We start from the raw sequence: 24,601 nt of genomic DNA, 5'->3' as shown, positions 1-24,601 counted from the left end.
AGTGGACCCGCTGTGGACTCTGCTGTGGACTCCGCTGTGGACCCCACAGTGGACTCCGCAGTGGACCCCACAGTGGACTCCGCAGTGGACCCCACAGTGGACTCCGCAGTGGACCCCGCTGTGGACTCCGCTGTGGACCCCACAGTGGACTCCGCTGTGGACCGGGTGTTTGTCCAGCAGGATTATTATTCTGGCCTCCATGATGGCTGCAACCTCAGGAACCTGTCCACCCATGTCTTTTGCCATTTGTCTTTTTTGTTCTTTAGATGGGCTGCACTTACACATACTTGATTGTGCTTCTTTGTACAACAACAATAAAGGCTGATTGTGAAAGTAAAGCCATTGACAGACAATGTTGTTTCAATAAAAAAGAACTAACGGTGTTCATGACCCATCTGGTGACCTCAGGCGGTTTGTTACCTGAACTCACGTCTCATCTGGTTGTTGTGGAGAAACTATCAATAAAGTGTTTCATCTAATTCAGGCAGCAAAGCTGTGAAACATTAACATGTGACAAGGCCAAAGAGACGACCAAGGAAACTGCTTTTCTACCTCTCCACCCAGCTTTTGTAGTTGGGGATGTCTTTAGCATAGAGCAGCTTGTTGGACGGCGAGTCTTTGCCGAGCCGATGTTCGGACGTTGAGCACGAGTCCATGAAGGTCTGCGCCACCACCGACAGGCAGGCGTCTGTGATGCTGCTCTTATGGATGTCGAAGACGAACTGCGGATTCTTAATGACGTTGACCCAGAACCTGAGAGGAAGACTGCAGACCGCACAGAGGAGGCTAACTCAGACGGATCCTAGGAAGATGCCCAGGGACAAAATTCATGGGGTCTTGGCTCACCAGTTGCTCTTCCAGGTGTGCCGGACATCTGGGTCGGTGATTGACCGTTTGTCGGCCTGCTCGTCCAAAAAGTCGAACATGTATTTAATCGCCAAAGGCAGTGCGGAGCCACGATGGGCCGTGCTGAACACGGTCTCAAAAAGGTCGTCCACAAACTTCTGCAGTGTCCCCTGGTGGTGGAAGGATCAATGGATAATTTAAGTCAGAACGACAATGAAATATTTGACATCAAAAGTCAAAATAAATCTTAAACAGACCCAAAAAAACCCAAAAATGAACACAGACAAGTTCATGATACCTGGGCATTTTTTGTGTTTTGGTGGGTTTTTAGAAAAGATTCTGTCTCCAGAAACTAGAGGAGAAACCATTTGTTCACTTAAATAACCACAGGAACCTTTAAGTAAATCAAATCCGAGTTCTAAAAGACAAATCAGATGAAGCATCTGCAGCTTGCAGAGCGATCAACAGTCAGACCCCAGTCTACCCATCGACTCGATCCAGTGGGACCAAAGACTCCACTGCAAGTCTTTGCCAAGATTTTCTGACTATGTGGCAAAGCATGTGCAAAAGAGCCAAGAGCCAAGAACCAAGAGTCAAGAGCCCAGAGCCAAGAGTCAAGAGACAAGAACCAAGAGTCAAGAGGCAAGTGTCAAGAGTCAAGAGCCAAGAGTCAAGAACCAAGAGCCAAGAGTCAAGAGCCAAGAGTCAAGAGCCAAGAGCCAAGAGTCAAGAGTCAAGAGCCAAGAGTCAAGAGCCAAGAGTCAAGACCCAAGAGTCAAGAGTCAAGAGCCAAGAGTCAAGAGCCAAGAACCAAGAGCCAAGAGCCAAGAGTCAAGAGCCAAGAGCCAAGAGTCAAGAGCCAAGAGTCAAGAGCCAAGAGCCAAGAGTCAAGAGCCAAGAACCAAGAGCCAAGTGTCAAGAGTCAAGAGCCAAGACCCAAGAGCCAAGAGACAAGTGTCAAGAGTCAAGTGTCAAGAGTCAAGAGCCAAGAGTCAAGAACCAAGAGTCAAGACCCAAGAGTCAAGAGTCAAGAGCCAAGAGTCAAGAGCCAAGAGTCAAGAGCCAAGAACCAAGAGCCAAGAGCCAAGAGTCAAGAGCCAAGAGCCAAGAGTCAAGAGCCAAGAGCCAAGAGTCAAGAGCCAAGAGCCAAGAGTCAAGAGCCAAGAACCAAGAGCCAAGTGTCAAGAGTCAAGAGTCAAGAGCCAAGACCCAAGAGCCAAGAGACAAGTGTCAAGAGTCAAGAGCCAAGAGTCAAGAGTCAAGAGCCAAGAGTCAAGAGTCAAGAGTCAAGAGCCAAGAGTCAAGAGCCAAGAGTCAAGAGCCAAGAACCAAGAGTCAAGAGCCAAGTGTCAAAGAGTCAAGAGCCAAGAGTCAAGAACCAAGAGCCAAGTGTCAAGAGCCAAGAACCAAGAGTCAAGAGTCAAGAGCCAAGAGCCAAGAGTCAAGAGCCAAGAGTCAAGAGCCAAGAGTCAAGACCCAAGAGCCAAGAGTCAAGAGTCAAGAGCCAAGAACCAAGAGTCAAGAACCAAGAGTCAAGAACCAAGAGTCAAGAGCCGAGAACCAAGAGTCAAGACCCAAGAGCCAAGAGTCAAGAGCCAAGAGTCAAGAGCCAAGAGTCAAGAGCCAAGAGTCAAGAGCCAAGAGTCAAGAGCCAAGAACCAAGAGCCAAGAGTCAAGAGCCAAGAGCCAAGACCCAAGAGCCAAGAGACAAGTGTCAAGAGTCAAGAGCCAAGAACCAAGAGTCAAGAGTCAAGAGCCAAGTGTCAAGAGTCAAGAGTCAACAGCCAAGACCCAAGAGACAAGAGCCAAGTGTCAAGAGTCAAGAGTCAAGAGCCAAGAACCAAGAGTCAAGAGTCAAGAGCCAAGAACCAAGAGCCAAGTGTCAAGAGTCAAGAGTCAAGAGCCAAGAGCCAAGTGTCAAGAGTTAAGAGTCAAGAGCCAAGAACCAAGAGTCAAGAGTCAAGAGCCAAGAGCCAAGAGTCAAGAGCCAAGAGTCAAGAGCCAAGAGTCAAGAGCCAAGAGCCAAGAGTCAAGAGTCAAGAGCCAAGAACCAAGAGTCAAGAACCAAGAGTCAAGAACCAAGAGTCAAGAGCCGAGAACCAAGAGTCAAGACCCAAGAGCCAAGAGTCAAGAGCCAAGAGTCAAGAGTCAAGAGCCAAGAGTCAAGAGCCAAGAGTCAAGAGCCAAGAGTCAAGAGCCAAGAACCAAGAGCCAAGAGTCAAGAGCCAAGAGCCAAGACCCAAGAGCCAAGAGACAAGTGTCAAGAGTCAAGAGCCAAGAACCAAGAGTCAAGAGTCAAGAGCCAAGTGTCAAGAGTCAAGAGTCAACAGCCAAGACCCAAGAGACAAGAGCCAAGTGTCAAGAGTCAAGAGTCAAGAGCCAAGAACCAAGAGTCAAGAGTCAAGAGCCAAGAACCAAGAGCCAAGTGTCAAGAGTCAAGAGTCAAGAGCCAAGAGCCAAGAGCCAAGTGTCAAGAGTTAAGAGTCAAGAGCCAAGAACCAAGAGTCAAGAGCCAAGAACCAAGAACCAAGAGTCAAGAGCCAAGAACCAAGAGTCAAGAGCCAAGAACCAAGAGTCAAGAGTCAAGAGCCAAGAGCCAAGAACCAAGAGTCAAGAGCCAAGAACCAAGAACCAAGAGCCAAGAACCAAGAACCAAGAGTCAAGAGCCAAGAACCAAGAGTCAAGAGCCAAGAACCAAGAACCAAGAGCCAAGAGCCAAGAACCAAGAGTCAAGAGTCAAGAGCCAAGAGTCAAGAGCCAAGAACCAAGAGTCAAGAGCCAAGAACCAAGAGTCAAGAGCCAAGAACCAAGAGTCAAGAGCCAAGAACCAAGAGTCAAGAGCCAAGAACCAAGAGCCAAGAACCAAGAGTCAAGAGTCAAGAGCCAAGAGTCAAGAGTCAAGAGTCAAGAGTCCTGCTCTAACCCTAACTCTGGATCTCACACAAACCCTGATGATCAGGTCTTACGGCGTTACCTCGGTGACCAGCGGTCTGTCTCAAGGCGTTACCATGGTGACCAGCGGTCTGTCTCAAGGTGTTACCTTGGTGGCCAGCAGTCTGGTCAGGTAGATCTCGGAGACCATCTTGCTGCCCCGGTCTCCTTCTCGCTGGTCGCTGTGCTCGTGGTTCTTCACCAGGTGCCAAAGTTTAGTTCCTGGAAACAGACAACGATGTGGCGTCAGCAGAGTCCAATCCAGATCCGTACCGAGTCGGACCCGGCTCCAACAGACTCCCGGGTCGACTCCATGATGACCTGGGATGTTTCTGTGGTACCTGTCTCCTGGTCTGGGGTGATCATTGGAGCTCTGGATCTCAGGCTGTCGGGACTGCTGGACGTCCGCAGTAGGGACTCTGATGGCAGAGACGAACACATGAGATGTTTATGGTGACATAAATAAAACAACAATCAGCCTGGAAGCGTTCAGCTTTTCTCCACAGCTGGTTTTAAGGACGGATGAGGCAGAAGTCCTGGATCTGGATTCAGTAGCTGAAGCCGAACCCGTTCGACCCGACTGCAGCGACCGGTCCGACTCACCGTATCTGCTGAGGGATCTGGTGAAGGTGAAGGAGTTGGCGATGTTGTAGGCAGAAACCTGCTTCTGGACCAGCGCCACCAGCGAGCCGTCTGTCACCTGGCAACCAGAACCACATATCAGTTGGCTTCACCCGACCAGATTTTCTGAGCAAGAACTGGACCTGGTTCAGCACCAGAACCAGTACTATCCTCTGAGCCGGTTCTGGTGGGGCCGGTTCCGTACCTGGTAGTGAGCCAACGTGTTCAGCCTTTTCCAGTCGCTCTCTATCTTGGTCGTCACGTCTTCGTCCTGCAGGATGATCCGGGTCAGCCGGCCCTGCCGCCACTCTGAGAACACAGAACCGTTAACAGAACTGGTCAAAACGGGTCGGACAGGGCCACCAGAACCGGGCTGCGTGGCGGTGCGGTACCGAGATCCATGTCGTCGGCCTGCGGCCGCTGGGAGAACGGGATTCCTTTGTAGACGGCGTCCAGCAGCTTGTCTTTGACCTGGGTCACCGTGTCGCAGTTCAGAACCTTCACCGGTACCTCGGTTCCAGCTTCGCCCTCCGGAGGAATGCACATCAGCGTCTGAGGAAGAGACGCTCCGTTTCTACAAAACTCCTGCTCTGGATCTGGCCAGAGATGTTCAGGCCAGATCCAGAACATCTCTGGATCTGGCCTGCTGCCTGGAAACGCTCAAGGTCCAGTTAAGGAGCCCAGTGGGACCCCAGCCCGACGTCTTACTCAGTTCTGACCCGGTTCTGTCCCAGATCTGGGATCAGCAACCAGAGAGGACTGGGTTCTGGCTGAACGCTCATATTGGGCTCTGAAACCAGAATGCCGGGTCAGAACCAGTTGATGGGATCGCTGGGAGTCATGCAACATTTCAGAGTAATGTGTTGCAGGTTCTGATTGGACCGGCAGACTACGGAAGGCTCTGCATCAGGCAGACCTGATAATAACGCGTCTGTCCGGATTTTCCCAGGATTCATTGCGATAAATGATGATATGCTAAAGGGAAAATCCTCTCAACGTTCTGAAGATCATTCAACTGGAAAATGTTTTAAATATCCAAAATACATCAACTGGGAACGGAACCAGGACAACCGAAGACCGCGGCCTCCGGACCCTCAGTCTGCCGAGAGAACCGCCCTGCGACCCGCTGGGCCCGTTGGCTCGGTTCTGAACACTGAGCTAACCTTTTCTTTTGTGAGCTCCTGTCTTTCTGCCGATTTCCGGATCAGTTCCGGATCGGTTCTGTACCGGTTCTTTGTTAATCCACAAGCATTGAACTTTCAGTGGGGAAACCGTTTTCCTAACGGAAACCTGTAGCTATGGAGACGGCTCAGCGATCCAGGCCGTTCTTGGTAAACAGTAAAACTATTGAGGTTCAAAAGTTTGGTTCTGAAAAGTGGGCCCTCAGCTCCACTGGGAACCAGAACCAGAACCTTTACCAGCTGCTTGTAGTCAATCTGCTGCCGGATCAGCTTGTCTTCGCTCAGAGAGTAGCGCGCCTCTCCGGTGATGGCGTCGATCGGCCCTTTCTCCATCTGCTGCTTGATGGCGCAGTAGAGCATGAAGAGCGGCTCCCCGGCGCACTCCTGGAGCCACAGGGACATACGGGGTGGGGGCAACAGAGACATATGGGGTGGGGCAACAGAGACATATGGGGTGGGGGCAACAGAGACATACGGGGTGGGGGCAACAGAGACATACGGGTGGGGGCCACAGAGACATACGGGGTGGGGGCAACAGAGACATACGGGGGGGGCAACAGAGACATACGGGGTGGGGGCCACAGAGACAACCGGGGTGGGGGCAACAGAGACATACGGGGTGAGGGCAACAGAGACAACCGGGGTGGGGGCAACAGAGACATACGGGGTGGGGGCCACAGAGACAACCGGGGTGGGGGCAACAGAGACATATGGGGTGGGGGCAACAGAGACAACCGGGGTGGGGGCAACAGAGACATACGGGGTGGGGGCAACAGAGACATATGGGGTGGGGGCAACAGAGACATACGGGGTGGGGGCCACAGAGACAACCGGGGTGGGGGCAACAGAGACATACGGGGTGGGGGCAACAGAGACATACGGGGTGGGGGCAACAGAGACATATGGGGTGGGGGCCACAGAGACATACGGGGTGGGGGCCACAGAGACATACGGGGTGGGGGCCACAGAGACAACCGGGGTGGGGGCAACAGAGACATATGGGGTGGGGGCAACAGAGACAACCGGGGTGGGGGCAACAGAGACATACGGGGTGGGGGCAACAGAGACATATGGGGTGGGGGCAACAGAGACAACCGGGGTGGGGGCAACAGAGACATACGGGGTGGGGGCAACAGAGACATATGGGGTGGGGGCAACAGAGACATACGGGGTGGGGGCCACAGAGACAACCGGGTGGGGGCAACAGAGACATACGGGGTGGGGGCAACAGAGACAACCGGGGTGGGGGCAACAGAGACATATGGGGTGGGGGCCACAGAGACATACGGGGTGGGGGCCACAGAGACAACCGGGGTGGGGGCAACAGAGACAACCGGGGTGGGGCAACAGAGACATATGGGGTGGGGGCAACAGAGACATACGGGGTGGGGGCCACAGAGACAACCGGGGTGGGGGCAACAGAGACATATGGGGTGGGGGCAACAGAGACAACCGGGGTGGGGCAACAGAGACATACGGGGTGGGGGCAACAGAGACATATGGGGTGGGGGCAACAGAGACATACGGGGTGGGGGCCACAGAGACAACCGGGGTGGGGCAACAGAGACATACGGGGTGGGGGCAACAGAGACAACCGGGGTGGGGGCAACAGAGACATATGGGGTGGGGGCCACAGAGACATACGGGGTGGGGCCACAGAGACATACGGGGTGGGGGCCACAGAGACAACCGGGGTGGGGGCAACAGAGACATATGGGGTGGGGGCAACAGAGACAACCGGGGTGGGGGCAACAGAGACATACGGGGTGGGGGCAACAGAGACATATGGGGTGGGGCAACAGAGACAACCGGGGTGGGGGCAACAGAGACATACGGGGTGGGGGCAACAGAGACATATGGGGTGGGGGCAACAGAGACATACGGGGTGGGGGCCACAGAGACAACCGGGTGGGGGCAACAGAGACATACGGGTGGGGGCAACAGAGACAACCGGGGTGGGGCAACAGAGACATATGGGGTGGGGGCCACAGAGACATACGGGGTGGGGCCACAGAGACAACCGGGGTGGGGGCAACAGAGACATACGGGTGGGGGCAACAGAGACAACCGGGGTGGGGGCAACAGAGACATATGGGGTGGGGCAACAGAGACATACGGGGTGGGGGCCACAGAGACAACCGGGGTGGGGGCAACAGAGACATACGGGGTGGGGGCAACAGAGACATCCGGGGTGGGGGCAACAGAGACAACCGGGGTGGGGGCCACGGGGCCATCAGCGTCCAACTCTTCAATCAGCAGTGATCCGATTGGGCGGCGGCCCGGGGGCGGGGTTACCTTCAGGAAGCGATGCAGCAGGAAGGTGAACCAGTTGGTCAGCATCTTCTCAGCAACAGACTCTGTTCTAAACAGACAGAGGTCAAAGGTCACACAGGAAGCGACTTGGTGTGGTGCTGTGGGCGTCAGAGCGAACCTCCTGAGGAGCAGCTTGGGGTGGTTCCGGTTCTCCAGGTTCTTCTCTATCAGATCTGCCAACAGCTGCTTCAGCACCACTGTGGCATACTCCATCCGACCCTGAGGAGGAAGGTCAGAGGTCACAGCTCAGAATCATATCTGGGACTGACTGATGTACGGTGTCCCTCAGGGTTCTGCGCTCCATGGTTCAGCTAGTGTGGTAGTACCTGAGACCGGTCTTGGTCTCGCGACTACTCCTTGATGGTCTGAGTCTCTGGATTTTACTTCAAGGCCAAAACTGTAGAAATGTCCCTGAATTGCCATAATATTATCCAGTTTATTTGTCAGCATATTTGTTTCCACTGGATGCAAAACATACATTGCGCCAAGCAATAAAGTGTTCCCGCTGTGACCCTTCACCTCCCCTGCAGCTCACGGCGCTCAGACATGCAGTGAGTCTCAGTTTGTCTCGGAGCGGGAGACGATGCCCGTCTCATCGTCGGGAATAAATTTCCCAACATAAATCATGAGACGCCATATAATGACGTGTGAATTCAGCAACGCTGGACTATGTCCAACTTTTATCGTCACTTAGAAAAGAAGCTGAAAAGAAAGTTGAGCTCTCTGAGGTGATGCTAGCAAAGCTAGCTGTACAGGATGCACATGTTGCATGATAAATGCTGCGCTTGTTGACTGACGTGTTGCACATGTGCAATGATGCTGTGACTGTCTGTCATCGAGTGATGCGACGTTCATGAACGATCCGATTATTCTGGACTGAGAGCCGTTCTTTATGTAATGCTCTGGTACTCTGCAGTAGCTATTATTATTATTATTCTATTTTATTAAATATATATATTTATTGAATCACAGAATAAATAAAATACAGGATTGTAAGATCACACAAAGAGAATGTTCATTGCTCTTTGTTTGGTGGCCTATCTGTGCAAACACACAGCAGGTCTCCTTGTGCCTAGACTTAGACAAGACTTAGACTAGACTAGACTTAGACTAGACTTAGACTAGACTTAGACTTAGACTAGACTTAGACTAGACTTAGACTTAGACTTAGACTAGACTTAGACTAGACTTAGACTAGACTAGACTTAGACTAGACTAGACTAGACTAGACTTAGACTAGACTTAGACTTAGACTAGACTAGACTAGACTTAGACTAGTCTAGACTAGACTTAGACTAGACTAAGACTAGACTTAGACTAGACTTAGACTAGACTAGACTTAGACTAGACTTAGACTAGACTAGACTTAGACTAGACTAGACTTAGACTAGACTAGACTTAGACTAGACTTAGACTAGACTTAGACTAGACTTAGACTTAGACTAGACTTAGACTAGACTTAGACTAGACTTAGACTTAGACTAGACTTAGACTAGACTTAGACTAGACTAGACTTAGACTAGACTTAGACTTAGACTAGACTAGACTAGTCTAGACTAGACTTAGACTAAGACTAGACTTAGACTAGACTTAGACTAGACTAGACTTAGACTAGACTTAGACTAGACTTAGACTAGACTTAGACTTAGACTAGACTTAGACTAGACTTAGACTAGACTAGACTAGACTAGACTAGACTTAGACTAGACTTAGACTTAGACTAGACTAGACTAGTCTAGACTAGACTTAGACTAGACTAAGACTAGACTTAGACTAGACTAGACTTAGACTAGACTTAGACTAGACTTAGACTAGACTAGACTTAGACTAGACTTAGACTAGACTTAGACTAGACTTAGACTAGACTAGACTTAGACTAGACTAGACTAGACTTAGACTAGACTAGTCTAGACTAGACTTAGACTAGACTAAGACTAGACTTAGACTAGACTTAGACTAGACTAGACTTAGACTAGACTTAGACTAGACTTAGACTAGACTTAGACTTAGACTAGACTTAGACTAGACTAGACTAGACTTAGACTAGACTAGACTAGACTTAGACTAGACTTAGACTTAGACTAGACTAGACTAGTCTAGACTAGACTTAGACTAGACTAAGACTAGACTTAGACTAGACTTAGACTAGACTAGACTTAGACTAGACTTAGACTAGACTTAGACTAGACTTAGACTAGACTTAGACTAGACTAGACTTAGACTAGACTAGACTTAGACTAGACTTAGACTAGACTAGACTTAGACTAGACTTAGACTAGACTATACTTAGACTAGACTTAGACTAGACTTAGACTAGACTAGACTTAGACTAGACTTAGACTAGACTATACTTAGACTAGACTAGACTAGACTTAGACTAGACTAGACTTAGACTAGACTTAGACTAGACTTAGACTAGACTTAGACTAGACTAGACTAGACTTAGACTAGACTTAGACTAGACTTAGACTAGACTTAGACTAGACTAGACTTAGACTAGACTAGACTTAGACTAGACTTAGACTAGACTTAGACTAGACTTAGACTAGACTAGACTTAGACTAGACTTAGACTTAGACTAGACTAGACTTAGACTAGACTAGACTTAGACTAGACTATACTTAGACTAGACTAGACTTAGACTAGACTTAGACTAGACTTAGACTAGACTTAGACTAGACTTAGACTTAGACTAGACTAGACTTAGACTAGACTAAGACTAGACTTAGACTAGACTAGACTTAGACTAGACTTAGACTAGACTTAGACTAGACTAGACTTAGACTAGACTTAGACTAGACTAGACTTAGACTAGACTTAGACTAGACTATACTTAGACTAGACTAGACTAGACTTAGACTAGACTTAGACTAGACTTAGACTAGACTTAGACTAGACTTAGACTAGACTAGACTTAGACTAGACTAGACTTAGACTAGACTAGACTAGACTTAGACTAGACTTAGACTAGACTTAGACTAGACTTAGACTAGACTAGACTAGACTTAGACTAGACTTAGACTAGACTTAGACTAGACTCGTACTTTATTGATCCCTTGGGAAGACTCCCTCAGGAACTTGAAGTTACCAGCAGTTTAACTTCAATTAAGCTGCTTAATTGAAGCTGCACAAAATACACTGTGCACAAAATCTTTTGTATTTTGTGCACATAGTGCACAAAATACAAAAGAATACAACAAATACAAATTAAATACAGAGGTACACACTAAATGTGAGTAGCCAAAACCCTAAATTAAGCAAAAATAAGCAAGAAATAAGAATATAAGTAAAATATAAATAAAAAATATAAATGCAACACAAGAGAAATATAGGAATTTGGCGGATAGATTGACCAGTGATATGATATTGCACTATATGGTTTGGCCTGATAAGTATGGATATTTGCAGAAAAGTACAAGGGTTACTTTTACTGGTTACTTCTTGGACGGAGTTCATAGTTGGCTATTTAACGTTATTGCGTTGTCATGGTTGCTGTGTTTAACGGTTCAGACAGTGGTGGTTTCTGACATGGGCCATATGAGCAACCACCCAGGGCGTTATCTTGTTAGGGGCGACATGAGACCTCTGCAGATTGTGGCACAGAGACGGAAGCAAAGCAGAAGAAAGAAGAATTTGAATCGATGATTCTAATGTATTTCAGCTCTAAGCAGAGCCAGACCCAGAACTTTGGGTCGGTCCCAGACTTTGGGTTGGTACCTGCAGAGCAGCCATCAGCAGGGAGGCGACGTTCCCTCGGTCCCGCATGGAGAAGGACCTCTGGGCCTCCAGCGTGTGGATGAAGCTGAGCAGGAACATCTTGTTGTTGAGCAGCTGGCTGAAGAGGCGCAGAGCTTTCTCCACGTTGGCTGGAGACTGCAGGGGGAGAGGAGCGTTACCGGCCGGGTTCGTGTCGGGACCGTCCGGAGTCCGAGGCTCGGCCGGAGTCCGAGGCTCGGCCGGAGTCCGAGGCTCGGCCGGAGCGAGGGTTTGGGCCGAACTGGCGGTCGTACGTACGTCGAGCTCCTTGAGCACCGGATGCTCCTCTATGCCGGGGAACATGACCCTCATTGTGTAGGTCCGATACTCCAGGAAGGGGATCTTGACTCCATCCATGTCGTTGGTCAGCTCCTGGATGTCGGTTTGCAGCTCGGCGAAGGCTGCGGGACGGACAGGAAGTTATATTCACCAGTGAACCGAGGGCGATGGAGACAAGCGACCACCCACCCTCTTTGCACTCTAGCGCCACCCGGCTCTCCAAGTTGTCCATCTGCAGCTGCAGGCGCTTCAGCGTCCGGTCGGCGTCTCGGGTCTTCCTCTTGTAGGCGATGAGCACGGCGATGATGGCGATGAGGAGAACGCCGCCGCCCGCGCCGATGCCGATGATGGCGGGCAGCGTCAGCGTGTTGTCGGAGTAAATGTGGAGAATCCCCGGGAAGTACTCCAGACCGCCCACCTGGATCTACAAGAGAACAGGCAGGTTAGGGTCAAGGGTCATGTGACCTCAGGTTTGTCTGTAAAAACAGGCCTTAAATTCATTTCATGGGAATATTTTAAATGAATGTCTTCTCTTTTTATTGGCTCTAATGGCCTTTATTTGATAGTGAATTGACCAGCAAGAGGGCAATGCAAAGGTCACCAGGCCGGGAATCGAACCTGCGACGGTCGAGTTGATGACTGAGGCCTCCATATGTCCACTGGGCTTAACCCTTGTGCCACCACAGCATTTTGTGCAAAATATTAAGAATATACACTGACTAATATGTCCTTATATGTATATACATAGATGTACATATAAGGCATTATTATTATATCCAGAAGTAAATTTCTTAGTTATGTTACGGATATTTTCGGCTAATAACTGAAAAAAAAATCACTTGTGCAGAACAAAATATAAACATGCTGTTTGCTTTAACTTTATTAAAATCTGTTTGGATAAAAAATTTTACATAAGCATTCAAATAATTAACGACTCATGAAAGATTGACGGAGTTTTCCAGTTGATAAAACTCTGCGCTCCTGCTGGCGTTCAGGTGAGTCTTTATCTCAGCTGATTAAAGTGTTTCCTGTTTGCAGAGTAAATATTGATCCAGTTTGAACAAACCGATGAATTAATAACGGCACTATGATGTCTAATAATTGATGATGTTCATAATGCATCAAAAGCTGCCAGCGAAGCCTGAATTCAGGTTCACAATCTGGAATCTGCAGCTCTATAATAACTACAGTGGTTTTCTGGATCTTATTGAGATGTTGAAACTACGTTCTGTCATCTGATGGAGAATTTATCTGGCGAGGTTCTGACATCACAGCAATTAGCTGCAATTAATTGCTCCAATTAGCTTCCTTAACTCCAAAAAACCCCAATTAGCTTTCTTAACTCTAACTAGTTTCATTAACTCCAAATAGCACCATTAGCTCCAATTAGTTTCATTAACTCCAATTAGCAGCATTAGCTCCAATTAGTTTCATTAACTCCAATTAGCAGCATTAGCTCCAATTAGCTTCATTAACTCCAATTAGCACCATTAGCTCCACTTAGCTTCATTAACTCCAATTAGCAGCATTAGCTCCAATTAGTTTCATTAACTCCAATTAGCACCATTAGCTCCAATTAGCTTCATTAACTCCAATTAGCACCATTAGCTCCACTTAGCTTCATTAACTCCAATTAGCACCATTAGTTCCAATTAGTTTCATTAACTCCAATTAGCACCATTAGCTCCAACTGGTTTCATTAACTCCAATTAGCACCATTAGCTCCAATTAGTTTCATTAACTCCAATTAGCACCATTAGCTCCAATTAGTTTCATTAACTCCAATTAGCACCATTAGCTCCAATTAGTTTCATTAACTCCAATTAGCACCATTAGCTCCAATTAGTTTCATTAACTCCAATTAGCACCATTAGCTCCAATTAGCTTCATTAACTCCAATTAGCACCATTATCTCCACTTAGCTTCATTAACTCCAATTAGCACCATTAGTTCCAATTAGTTTCATTAACTCCAATTAGCACCATTAGCTCCAACTGGTTTCATTAACTCCAATTAGCACCATTAGCTCCAATTAGCTTCATTAACTCCAATTAGCACCATTAGCTCCAATTAGTTTCATTAACTCCAATTAGCACCATTAGCTCCAATTAGTTTCATTAACTCCAATTAGCACCATTAGCTCCAATTAGCTTCATTAACTCCAATTAGCACCATTAGCTCCAATTAGTTTAATTAACTCCAATTAGCACCATTAGCTCCAATTAGTTTCATTAACTCCAATTAGCACCATTAGCTCCAATTAGCTTCATTAACTCCAATTACCATTAGCTCCAATTAGTTTCATTAACTCCAATTAGCACCATTAGCTCCAATTAGCTTCATTAACTCCAATTAGCACCATTAGCTCCACTTAGCTTCATTAACTCCAATTAGCACCATTAGCTCCAATTAGCTTCATTAACTCTAATTAGCACCATTAGCTCCAATTAGCACCATTAGCTCCAATTATCTTCATTAACTCTAATTAGCACCATTAGCTCCAATTAGCTTCATTAACTCAAATTGCTCCAATTAACTTTATTAGCTCCAAATAGCCTCACTTGTGGCTACAGCTAACAACTTTCACCTTTACAGCTCCCTCCTCTTCCTCCGATGAAGGACCGACCTGCTTCATGCTGCGGGTCGGGTCCTGACTGTGTGAAATATTCTCTCAGAGATTTTGCGTGGTAGAGAATCTGATGTGGCGCGACGTTTCAGGCTAAACTCGACGTGGAGCGTTTGTGTAAATATGGGACCCCTTGATGATGATGATGATGGTTGATTAGCATCTGCATGTCTTCATCATGGAGCTCCAAACTGGTCCCAGCGTCACAGAGGGAAACCAGCAGGAGGTGTGAGGAACCGGTCCCAGTTCAAAGAGAACCGGTCCCAACTGGACCTGCGACGCGTCGGGAACGTTCCTAAAAGCTCCAGACGGGCCCGTCCGGACGGAACCCACTGTCCGGACGGGGGACAGTGGGTCCTCGTCCTGGGCGGTCCGATCAGAACCGGTCAGGACTCACCGCGACCCGCTGCTCCCCGGTCAGGTCCGGAGTCGCAGAGCAGCTGGTTCTCGGAGACGGTGAGCAGGCAGGGCGATTCCCCGATGAGAACGGTGTAGTTCAGCCGGGCGTTGCCGGGCGCCGCCGGGATCAGGTTCTTCCCCTAGAACCAGAACACACCTGGTGAGCCGCAGGTAAGCCCGGCCACGCCTCGCATCGCCCCCGTGACCTCTGACCTTCAGAATGATGGGAGAGCCCGGCTTGACCTCCAGGATCCCGGCGGGGCCGAGTGGGTCGAAGGTCGGGTTGGGGTAGTGGGTGAAAGCGGTGGAGTTCAGGACCAGCAGCGACGACACCTGGACAGGTGGAGGACAGAGACAGCTGGCATGAAGTCCACACAGAACCAGATCGGAAATGGGTCACGACCCGGTGAGAACCCGGTCGGAAGCACATCAGAACCCAGCCGGTACCTGGTCCAAAATGAAGCCGAACTCATCGGGCCGCAGCGCCCCCTCTGGCGGGTCGGGCTTGTTGTAGATGAGGCCGGGAGCCAGGCAGGTCATGGTGCTGTCGTTCACCACGGTGCAGTACTGCAGAGGAAGAGGAGGATGAAGAGGACGAAGAGGAAGAACGATGAAGAGGAGGCACAGCTCCAGCCGGCGTCTTACGTTGCTGGTCTCCACGCCGCCGTACTTGGCCCTGACCTTTGGCTCCTGGATGGTCTGCAGGTTGGTCCCGGTCACCGTGATCAGCGTGCTGCCGCTGGACAAACACACAGGGACGGGTCAGGGTTCTGGGTCGGTTCTGGTTCTGAGGGCTCAGTTGCTGGCTTTCCATCTACAACTGGACATTGATTAATGATCAGCTCCAACAGAGCCCTGATTGGTCCAGATGTTCCTAACATCTACGTTTTGCACACCGCACTTTTCAGATTTTTATCTGCTTAAATTGTGAATCTTTTCCTTCCCAGATTCAAACCATCATGTTGGTTTTTCACAGTAAACTCTACTGACGTCTGGCTGCCGTGTTTCTGCTGTGTTTGCGGCGCAGCAGTGAAACCGATCTCACTTGAGGATGGTCCAGTTGGGCTCGATGCCGGAGACGGTCGGGTCCTCGCTGTAGCTGTAGCTGACCTCGGCGTTGGTCACCTCGGCCCGGTCGATCATCAGACGCACGGGAGCAGGGCCGGCGCCGGACGGCGAGGCGGGCGTTATGCAGACTATCTCCCGATTGGTGCGCCTGCAGGAGGAGAGACGCCGTTAACCCGCCGGCGGTCTGGAGCTTTTCTGGGCCGGCTTCCCGTCTGCTCAAGAACCTGGAGCTTCCCAGATGCACTCACTTCACAAACAGACACTCCTCCCTGTGGACAAACACGGAGACGCTGCTGCCGGAGTCCAGGTGTCGCCCGACCACCGTCAGCCGGGTTCCTCCAGAGACGGGCCCCATCAGCGGGCGGATCCGGGTAAAGCTTGGGCTCTGAGGAAACGGGGAATCAGTTTAACCAAGAAACGGATTGGATAGGCGGTTCTGACCAGAATTCTGTCCAAGTTTTTTGTCTTCTAAACCTAAGAAGCTAACTGAGCTTGCTACAAGGGAAGCTAACTGGAACCAGGATCAGAGAAGCTAAGTGGGCCCAGCAGAGACTCACCACAAAGGAGTAGGTCTGGGTGGACAAGGTCCGGTACTCGGCGCTGCACACGCCGATGCAGAGCTCCACCGGCCCGCCGGGCGAGTGAGGCAGCAGGGCTTCGGCCATGTCGCACACGATCCTGCAGACCCGGCAGAGTCAGCGGTACGCCTGCTTAGCATGTGTTAGCATGTTTTCTACCATGTTCCTTAGCATGTTTGCTAATGCAGGCTAGCTAACAGGTTAACATGTGTGCTAGCCTGTTTCCTAGCGCGTTGACCTGGACTCGCCACTGACCTCTCGGCGCTGACGTACAGCGACGGCACCGGGTTGCAGCGGACGCCGGCCACCTGGATGTGCGTGATCTCCTTGACCTGCAGACCCAGATTCTCGCCCTCAATGGCGACGCGGGTGCCGCCCTCGCGGGGTCCGGTCAGCGGGTCGATCTGCAGGAGACGGCGGGTCAGAAGCGCCCAGCGGAACCTTGAGGTGGCGCTGTGGCAGACCCACCTTGGTGATGCGCGGGTGGCTGCAGCGCAGGTTGTGGCGGCCGTGGTGCATCCAGTTCTGCTCCGGCGAGGGGCAGTGCTGCCGCAGGAGGCACTTCCTGCTCTCCACGCACCACCCGCACTCGAACACAGGGGGCGCTTTGAGGCACTGGCCACAGCTGGAGCGCTGCGCTTCACACTTGTACAGCAAAGCTGCGGACAAGTCCAACAGGCAGAATCAGAACCGACTTCTGGACCACTGTTGCGGTTCTGGAAATTAATTGTCCCCCAGATTAATAATCACCAATAATCGGCTGAATGGTGACGAAGGAGGAATACCTTTCATGAAGGTGGGCTTGTCAATCAGGAAGTTTTCGTCCCAGACGATGGAGAAGTCCACCTGGAGGTCTCCAGCCTCGTCTCCTTCGTACCAGTACTGCAGAACCAGAACCAGAACCAGAACCTCCTTCAACATCGAGACTTCACATCAGAAATTACACATGATCATTTACAGTCGGAACCATGGCTGAGCAGAACCAGCAGCATTTAGTTGGTTCTGGTTCCACTCCAGCTGAGAGACGGGTCTTAGTTGTGGAGTCGGAACCAGCAGGAATTCTGGGAGTTTACGGCTAAATGGACAATTTCCACCAGGAGCCGAGATTTAATTAAAGACACACAGAGGGTCTGTGTGCAGGCGCACACTCACACACAGAGACACACACAGAGACACTCACAGAGACACTCACAGAGACACTCACACCCAGAGACACTCACAGAGACACTCACAGAGACACACACACCCAGAGACACTCACAGAGACACTCACAGAGACACTCACACACAGAGACACTCACAGAGACACTCACAGAGACACACACACACAGAGACACTCACAGAGACACTCACAGAGACACACACACACAGAGACACTCACAGAGACACTCACAGAGACACACACACACAGAGACACACACAGAGACACTCACAGAGACACTCACACACAGAGACACTCACAGAGACACTCACAGAGAGACACACCATGCTGTGTGTGTGTGTGTGTGTGTCTCTGTGTGTGTGTGTGTCTCTGTGTGTGTCTCTGTGAGTGTGTGTGTGTGTGTGTGTGTGAGCAAATGAGCAGACGGACGACATTTGTTGTGCATCTTCAGAAATAGACGGTCTGTGTCGTCGTCGCTCAGAAGACCCGTCTTGGTGAAGACTGAGGTCCAGACGGTGGACCAGGACGGGCCCAACAAGGACCTGGAGACATTTTCAGTTTCTGAAGATCCAGGACCAGGAAACAGAACTCTGCCTGCCTCTTCAGTACCAATGGGCAGAACCTGGACAGTGGGTCAGGCCCGGACCGGTTCTTCCCGGGTCGGGCCCGCTTACCGAGGTGTTCTGGCACTGGATGCAGGAAGAGTTGAAACGCACGGCGGGGATGCGCTGCACCTTGCCCTGGATGCTGAACACGCACTCGTAGTTCTTCTGACCCGACTGCGGCTGCGGCAGGTTCCGGGCCCGCAGCGTGATCGGACGCACCATCCCAGCCGGAACCAGGATGTCGGCGGTGGGGAGGATCTGGGGACAGCCCTGCAGAGACGCATTCAAAGATTAAGGGGTTCTGTCTCAGTTCTGTCTCAGTTCTGACCCAGTTTAGAAGATGTCCATCCTGAAACTTCCTGACTGACCCGGTTTCCACAAATCGCAAAACTTTTCTCACGATACTGTTTGCACAGTAACATCACATCCAACCTGTTTGTTCCCACCATGTTTGCAGAAGACCCTCACCTCCATGCTGCTGACCCGGCCCTCCTGGAAGGAGCAGTCCTTCAGGTTGTTGGTGCAGATGTGGCGAAATTTACACCAGAGGCAGGGAAAGCTGCTGCTGACACAGGAAGTGCACCTGAGGAGAGAGGGAGACTCTGATTGGTGGATCAGCGGTGGAAACACGTCTGCTTTGAGAAAGCACAAGATTTTCATTAAGGCTGAAGAGAGCGTGATTCCTCCGCTGCATTAGCCTCCGTTAGCTCGCCTGCATCTGTGTTCAGGACGTGTTGATTTACGACGCAAGTGACAGAAAGTGACAGACAGGAAAACATGCAGCTGGACTTTAATTTGTGCAAAAAGACAAAATACTCCATTAGTTGCTCTGAACAATTTTATCTTTAAAGAAATTTGTGCCACAGCTATGATGATACAATATATAGCTGGATGTTGTCTTGATATATTTGTTAAAAAGAAACAAATATTTGATGGCTATATTATTAACAACAAGTAAAAAAAATATTACAAAAAAATGCATATCACACAATAAACCTACTTTAAATGACTGGATGGATATAACATTTAATATATATAAAATGGAAAAAATAACAGCCTCTCTCAGTCACAGGACTGAACAATTCGATCACTGGTGGCAGATCTGGGTGAACTATGTACAGCATTAAGAGACCTGATGGACGTTCTTACCAATCCACTCTCCAACGATAGCTATACTTCGCAGGTAATTTATATTTTTGTATGCTTTTTGTGTTTGTTTTTTTTTGTTTTTTTTTTTGTTTTGCTTTGTTTTCCTCTCTTTCTTTTTTTTAACTCTTTCTCTCTTTGTAATCACTTTAAAATCCCTCTCAGGGAAGTGCAGTTACACTTTGATGTTACTGTTGTGAGTCAATGGTTTACTTGTACATCTTATTTCAAATGTCGTAGTTAATTTGGAGATGTAAATGCCCACTGTGATGTACAGGATGCTTTCTTGGGAAACAATAAAGATATAATTGTAAAAAATATTTTTGATATATTAAAAAATGAATATGTAAAAAAAAAGAAAGAAACAAAACATGAAAAAGTATCGAAAACTGGTAGTGATTCCCAGGTACCGGTTATTGGTACCGAGTGTCAAAGGTCACATCAGCTGACATGAAGAAGAGGAAGAGGAGACTCACGATCCGAGCACAGAGCAGTTGTAGTAAACTACGCTGGTGGAGATGAACCGGAGACCCGTCTCTGTGGAGCGCAGGCTGAGCTGGACCGCACGCTTCTCCCCTGGAGGAAACATGGCTGAGATCATCACAAAACCTTCACACGACCTTCATACAACCTTCACACGACCTTCACAGACCCTTCACAAAACCTTCACAAAACCTTCACACAACCTTCACAGACCCTTCACAAAACCTTCACACAACCTTCACAGACCCTTCACAAAACCTTCACAAAACCTTCACAAACCTTCACACATCCTTCACACGACCTTCATACAACCTTCACACGACCTTCACAGACCCTTCACAAAACCTTCACACAACCTTCACACGACCTTCACAGATCCTTCACAAAACCTTCACACAACCTTCACAGACCCTTCACAAAACCTTCACACAACCTTCACAGACCCTTCACAAAACCTTCACACAACCTAAACAGACCCTTCACAAAACCTTCACAAACCTTCACACAACCTTCACAGACCCTTCACAAAACCTTCACAGACCCTTCACACAACCTTCACACAACCTTCACAAAACCTTCACACAACCTTCACAAACCTTCACACATCCTTCACAGATCCTTCACAAAACCTTCACACAACCTTCACACAACCTTCACAAAACCTTCACAGACCCTTCACAAAACCTTCACACAACCTTCACAACCTTCACAGACCCTTCACAAAACCTTCACAGGCCCTTCACAAAACCTTCACACAACCTAAACAGGCCCTTCACAAAACCTTCACAAACCTTCACACAACCTTCACAGACCCTTCACAAAACCTTCACACAACCTTCACAGACCCTTCACAAAACCTTCACACAACCTAAACAGACCCTTCACAAAACCTTCACAAACCTTCACACAACCTTCACAGACCCTTCACAAAACCTTCACAGACCCTTCACACAACCTTCACACAACCTTCACAAAACCTTCACAAAACCTTCACAAACCTTCACACATCCTTCACAGATCCTTCACAAAAACCTTCACACAACCTTCACACGACCTTCACACGACCTTCACAGACCCTTCACAAAACCTTCACACAACCTTCACACAACCTTCACAGACCCTTCACAAAACCTTCACAGACCCTTCACAAAACCTTCACAGACCCTTCACAAAACCTTCACACAACCTTCACACAACCTTCACACAACCTTCACAGACCCTTCACAAAACCTTCACAAACCTTCACAAAACCTTCACAGACCCTTCACAAAACCTTCACACAACCTAAACAGACCCTTCACAAAACCTTCACAAACCTTCACACAACCTTCACAGACCCTTCACAAAACCTTCACACAACCTTCACACAACCTAAACAGACCCTTCACAAAACCTTCACAAACCTTCACACAACCTTCACAGACCCTTCACAAAACCTTCACAAACCTTCACAAAACCTTCACAGACCCTTCACAAAACCTTCACACAACCTAAACAGACCCTTCACAAAACCTTCACAGACCCTTCACAAAACCTTCACACAACCTTCACACAACCTTCACACAACCTTCACAAAACCTTCACACAACCTTCACAAAACCTGTTTATTTTGGTACCACTTGGTGTGGTATGTATTATTTTATGTTTTACTGTAAGCTTTACAATTTAACTTTTTTAATCTCTGTAGCACTTTGAGATTTCTTTGAAATATAAGGTGCGTTACAAATAAAATTTATTATTATTATTATTATTCACACAACCTTCACACGACCTTCACACGACCTTCACAGACCCTTCACAAAACCTTCACACAACCTTCACACAACCTTCACAGACCCTTCACAAAACCTTCACAGGCCCTTCACAAAACCTTCACAACCTAAACAGGCCCTTCACAAAACCTTCACAAACCTTCACACAACCTTCACAGACCCTTCACAAAACCTTCACACAACCTTCACAGACCCTTCACAAAACCTTCACACAACCTAAACAGACCCTTCACAAAACCTTCACAAACCTTCACAAACCTTCACAGACCCTTCACAAAACCTTCACAGACCCTTCACACAACCTTCACACAACCTTCACAAAACCTTCACAAAACCTTCACAAACCTTCACACATCCTTCACAGATCCTTCACAAAACCTTCACACAACCTTCACACGACCTTCACAGACCCTTCACAAAACCTTCACAGAACCTTCACACAACCTTCACAGACCCTTCACAAAACCTTCACAGACCCTTCACAAAACCTTCACAGGCCCTTCACAAAACCTTCACACAACCTTCACACAACCTTCACACAACCTTCACAGACCCTTCACAAAACCTTCACAAACCTTCACAAAACCTTCACAGACCCTTCACAAACCTTCACACAACCTAAACAGACCCTTCACAAAACCTTCACAAACCTTCACACAACCTTCACAAACCTTCACAGACCCTTCACAAAACCTTCACAAACCTTCACAAAACCTTCAGACCCTTCACAAAACCTTCACACAACCTAAACAGACCCTTCACAAAACCTTCACAAACCTTCACACAACCTTCACAGACCCTTCACAAAACCTTCACACAACCTTCACACAACCTAAACAGACCCTTCACAAAACCTTCACAAACCTTCACACAACCTTCACAGACCCTTCACAAAACCTTCACAAACCTTCACAAAACCTTCACAGACCCTTCACAAAACCTTCACACAACCTAAACAGACCCTTCACACAAAACTTCACAAACCTTCACAACCTTCACAGACCTTCACAAAACCTTCACACAACCTTCACACAACCTTCACACAACCTTCACAAAACCTGTTATTTTGGTACCACTTGGTGTGGTATGTATTATTTATGTTTTACTGTAAGCTTTACAATTTAACTTTTTAATCTCTGTAGCACTTTGAGATTTCTTTGAAATATAAGGTGCGTTACAAATAAAATTTATTATTATTATTATTATTCACACAACCTTCACACGACCTTCACACACCCACACTGTGTGTGTCTCACCATAAGGAGGAGCTTGTGCTGGCAGCTCCTCAAGCGACGGTGACATGCACACCACCTGACCTTCTGCTTGCACCTGTCCAGGTGTTTCCGTCAGGTCTTCGAACACACAGGTGACCCCGCCCGAAAGCTCCGGGACATTCTGCACCCTGATGGTCAGCTGGATGAAAGGGGGAGGAGGCTGAGCTTAGAGCCGACACAGCCCAAGCCGCAGGTGGGTCGGGGGGTGTGGCCACTCACCTGAGTGGGAGGAGAGGTGACGGACATGTTGCTAGGGGAAACCAAGATGAACACGCATTGGTCCAGACGGGTGTTGAAGTGCTGAGGCTCCTCCCACCGGTCACATGACTCCTTCCTGGAACACCTGCAGAGGTTAAAGGTCACCAGACATTTAAACCGTCCGTCCATCCATCCATCATCCATCCATCATCCATCATCATCCATCCATCCATCCATCATCCATCATCCATCCATCCATCCATCCATCCATCATCATCCATCCATCCATCCATCATCCATCCATCCATCCATCCATCATCCATCCATCCATCCATCCATCATCATCCATCATCCATCCATCATCCATCCATCCATCCATCCATCATCCATCCATCATCCATCCATCCATCATCCATCATCCGTCCATCATCCATCCATCTATCCATCATCCATCCATCCATCATCCATCCATCATCCATCATCCATCATCCATCCATCCATCCATCCATCATCCATCATCCATCCATCCATCATCCATCATCCATCATCCATCCATCCATCCATCATCCATCCATCATCCTCCATCCATCCATCCATCCATCCATCATCCATCATCCATCCATCCATCCACCATCCATCATCCATCCATCCTTCCATCCATCCATCCATCCATCCATCATCCATCATCCATCCATCATCCTTCCATCCATCCATCATCCATCCATCCATCCATCCATCATCCGTCCATCCATCCATCCATCTATCCATCATCCATCCATCCATCATCCATCCATCATCCATCCATTCATCCATCCATCCATCCATCTATCCATCATCCATCCATCCATCATCCATCCATCATCCATCCATCCATCCATCCATCATCCATCCATCCATCATCCATCCATCATCCATCATCATCCATCCATCCATCCATCATCATTCATCCATCCATCATCCGTCCATCCATCCATCCATCATCCATCCATCCATCATCCATCCATCCATCATCCATCCATCCATCATCCATCCATCCATCATCATCCATCCATCATCCCCATCCATCCATCCATCATCCATCCATCCATCATCCATCCATCCATCATTCATCCATCCATCCATCATCCATCCATCCATCCATCCATCCATCCATCATCCGTCCATCCATCCATCCATCCATCCATCCATCCCATCCATCATCCATCATCCATCATCCATCATCCATCATCCATCATCCGTCCATCCATCCATCCATCATCCATCCATCATCCATCCATCCATCACCCATCCATCCATCCATCATCCATCATCCGTCCATCCATCCATCATCCATCCATCCATCCATCATCCATCATCCGTCCATC

At 48.6% G+C, this 24,601-nt stretch overlaps 1 protein-coding gene across 1 annotated transcript in view; it reads right to left on the bottom strand.

The window, feature by feature from the left end:
• LOC129357049 (plexin A3-like) overlaps window positions 1–24,601 on the bottom strand; it is a 53,989-nt gene that overhangs the window by 8,481 nt on the left and 20,907 nt on the right. The window contains 29 exon segments of the mRNA XM_055026573.1: window positions 553–765; window positions 847–1,016; window positions 3,887–3,999; window positions 4,119–4,196; window positions 4,381–4,477; window positions 4,604–4,707; window positions 4,791–4,950; window positions 5,817–5,963; window positions 7,875–7,941; window positions 8,011–8,111; window positions 11,610–11,765; window positions 11,907–12,049; window positions 12,117–12,351; window positions 14,951–14,981; window positions 14,983–15,092; window positions 15,166–15,285; window positions 15,400–15,519; window positions 15,598–15,691; window positions 15,998–16,168; window positions 16,269–16,405; window positions 16,578–16,698; window positions 16,854–17,002; window positions 17,067–17,257; window positions 17,384–17,480; window positions 18,434–18,634; window positions 18,833–18,947; window positions 19,987–20,086; window positions 23,022–23,178; window positions 23,259–23,382. Of these exon segments, the coding sequence (XP_054882548.1) occupies window positions 553–765; window positions 847–1,016; window positions 3,887–3,999; window positions 4,119–4,196; window positions 4,381–4,477; window positions 4,604–4,707; window positions 4,791–4,950; window positions 5,817–5,963; window positions 7,875–7,941; window positions 8,011–8,111; window positions 11,610–11,765; window positions 11,907–12,049; window positions 12,117–12,351; window positions 14,951–14,981; window positions 14,983–15,092; window positions 15,166–15,285; window positions 15,400–15,519; window positions 15,598–15,691; window positions 15,998–16,168; window positions 16,269–16,405; window positions 16,578–16,698; window positions 16,854–17,002; window positions 17,067–17,257; window positions 17,384–17,480; window positions 18,434–18,634; window positions 18,833–18,947; window positions 19,987–20,086; window positions 23,022–23,178; window positions 23,259–23,382 (3,822 nt within the window).

The sequence above is a fragment of the Poeciliopsis prolifica genome, unplaced genomic scaffold (genome assembly GCF_027474105.1).
Source record: "Poeciliopsis prolifica strain line A6 unplaced genomic scaffold, Auburn_PproV2 SCAFFOLD223, whole genome shotgun sequence".
Lineage (NCBI taxonomy): Eukaryota > Metazoa > Chordata > Actinopteri > Cyprinodontiformes > Poeciliidae > Poeciliopsis > Poeciliopsis prolifica.
Note: the sequence above shows the minus strand (reverse complement) of the source record. Positions and strands in the feature narration are given on the sequence as shown.